The sequence below is a fragment of the Penaeus monodon genome, chromosome 11 (assembly GCF_015228065.2).
Source record: "Penaeus monodon isolate SGIC_2016 chromosome 11, NSTDA_Pmon_1, whole genome shotgun sequence".
Classification (NCBI taxonomy): domain Eukaryota; kingdom Metazoa; phylum Arthropoda; class Malacostraca; order Decapoda; family Penaeidae; genus Penaeus; species Penaeus monodon.
Genome location: NC_051396.1, coordinates 26,034,080 through 26,036,579, shown reverse-complemented (window position 1 = coordinate 26,036,579; position 2,500 = coordinate 26,034,080). Strand labels below are relative to the sequence as shown.

The window sequence follows — 2,500 nt, the reverse complement described above, 5'->3', positions numbered from 1 at the left end:
ACATTACATATTTGGACTAAAAAAGCACTGTACAAACTATAGTTCAAATCATAAATGGCAAATGGGTCTCAGATGCCTTCACATATGAACGAACACAAAAATATAGACTCTGAGAGGCAAACTTCAAGACAGATATATATAGTAGCACGTCTTTAAACCTAAACATTTGCCTGCTGAGCTGCAAGTAGTTGTTGCACATAATACACACCAGTCCTGAGTAAGACAGCCAGAGCAAGGCAAAGCGCCTCGGGAACAAAAAACAAGCTTTTTCACTGTGTTCGACTCATCGGCCAGAAGCTGATCGGTTACCGTCTCTCTCTCTCTCTCTCTCTCTCTCTCTCTCTCTCTCTCTCTCTCTCTCTCTCTCTCTCTCTCTCTCTCTCTCGATCATTTGTCCTTTCATCCCAGAACTTTAAATTTAACTGTCATTATTGTTCCTGTGCAATGCTGTGTGGTTCCAATGCATGGCATTCCATTTAAAACAAAACTAGATTGAGTCACATATAATATATGTTTGCAAATGCACAGTACAGTACATAAAGCGGAAACATTCATCATATAGTGTTAAACTGTGGATGGATGTTTGTACACTTGTACTGTAAATGTTCCTAAATGTAATTAAACAAAACATTTATTTTTTCACTGAACATTATTTGTAATTTTGCATTTGGGAATCACTGTTGTGTATATGTGTATGTGAAATGTGGCATCTACAAATTAGCAAAACAAATACTTGATTATTTTTCTCCAGACACATACAAACGACTCAAGGAAACCCGAGGTTAAGACGAACCTCCACTCTCCCATCCCGTGGCCCAGGCATCTGTTGGCAAAGTATCCCTGCAGTATGAAACAAATAAAATAAAACATTTCAGGAGGACTTGCGATCGCTGGCTTTATCCTTCGTCAGCCTTCTGGTACCAATCAGTTTCCTCTGCATCAAGCAAGTCAACTGAATAGAATGCTCTTTGCAACATACAAAAATGACTACCCGGAATAAATATGTATTTTTATGACAATAAGATGCAGTCACATCGTTTTTAAAGCATTATACACATATCAAAAATTGATATCTTACGAATTAAAATTTTTAAACTTAAAACTCCTAACCGTTATAGGAAATATACAGGCAAAGAGTATGGTGTTTCTGAACATTATAATTTTTGCATCTCATTTACAAAAACTTTTTTTCCAAACGTCACGTCGATTATCAACACAATTTAACACCGTTATTCTGGCTAGTATGTTATTTACGAGCTTCTATCACACATAAGCTTGCCCAACACTGAACACATTTTCCGTCTCGTGAGCTCACACCTTCATATACACAGTATATCTGAAGCCCCGTATCTTCCTGTTACCCACTTGTTCCTCTAGGCTCTTCATATTTACATAGTCACAGAACTAGCACGATACACATTTTTGGTTTTATTATATTGTCAGAACAATTTGCTTGGATTAAGTACACACAAACACACTGAGCAAAGAAAAAAAGACAACATAACTTGTGAAAAGCAATATTTTAGCAATATGTACAATTATCTATACATCAGTGTTGTATAAATAACTTTAAGAATTACTATACTGTACAGAATGTAAAGCTACAAAAAGCCGTCTACTGACAACTAACTATAAAATAACTGGTTGTTATTTGTTCTGCTTAAGCTCCGTGGATTGGTGTCACTGTCCTGCTGTCTGATGCCCGATCTGATGGTGGTGTAGCGGACCACGTCGTGCTGCGGCTCCTGGGCCGACGGCGAGAAGCACAGGTACGAGCCGTGGGGCGCTGACCGGTCCAGGTCGCCGTCGATGTCGTCGATATCTGCAAAGACGCGGCAACGGTTGGTCGGTGTTCATGCGCTCTTGGTACTGGTAATTCTCTAAATGTATGGACAGTAATGCATTTGTTCTTCAGACTCTGACAAGTAATTACCTGTTGCAAAAACAGAGGTGAGCGGGTCGTTGACATTCTTGGCTTCTCGCTTGGCCAGATGTCTCTCCAAAAGGAGACGACCCACGACCACAAACAGGAAGAGCAACAAACCCACACACAGTCCAACCATCAAGTACAAAATGAATTTCTCGAAATTTTCTGAAAAAAAGGTTTTATATTACCATAAAATGAACGTTATTGCATATTATCAAATTATCATTAAAGTCAACGGAATGCTCAATGCCTTATTAATTAACAAATATAACGTGTAAATTTATCCCTCACAATAAAAATACATTGTCATGAATTTAATGCACCCTATACACTATGAAACCACAAAGGCACAAACTGCAGAGATTTCAGTTAAGTTCCCAAACCGAAATCCTTTGCTTCCGTACTTTTGATAAAGGCGACCGCCCTCATCCACTCCGTGAGGAAGCCGATCTCCCGGTTCTTGGAGCCGGAGAGGATGGTCACGGTGCAGTTGATGAGGTCCGGCTGGCTCCGGGGGACGCCGTCCTGGGGGTAGTCTCTCACGCCGTTGTCTCCTGCAAGGGACAGGCTCTT

General features: G+C 40.1%; 1 protein-coding gene across 1 annotated transcript in view; it reads right to left on the bottom strand.

Moving 5' to 3' along the window:
• The window catches only part of LOC119578866, a 107,548-nt gene that overhangs the window by 1,249 nt on the left and 103,799 nt on the right, over window positions 1-2,500 (bottom strand). The window contains exons 7-9 of the mRNA XM_037926523.1: window positions 2,332-2,481; window positions 1,934-2,092; window positions 1-1,822 (exon numbers count right to left, since the gene is read on the bottom strand). The exon at window positions 1-1,822 is cut by the window's left edge and continues 1,249 nt beyond it. Of these exons, the coding sequence (XP_037782451.1) occupies window positions 1,626-1,822; window positions 1,934-2,092; window positions 2,332-2,481 (506 nt within the window). The 3' untranslated portion in view covers window positions 1-1,625. The remainder of the gene's footprint in view (window positions 1,823-1,933; window positions 2,093-2,331; window positions 2,482-2,500) is intronic.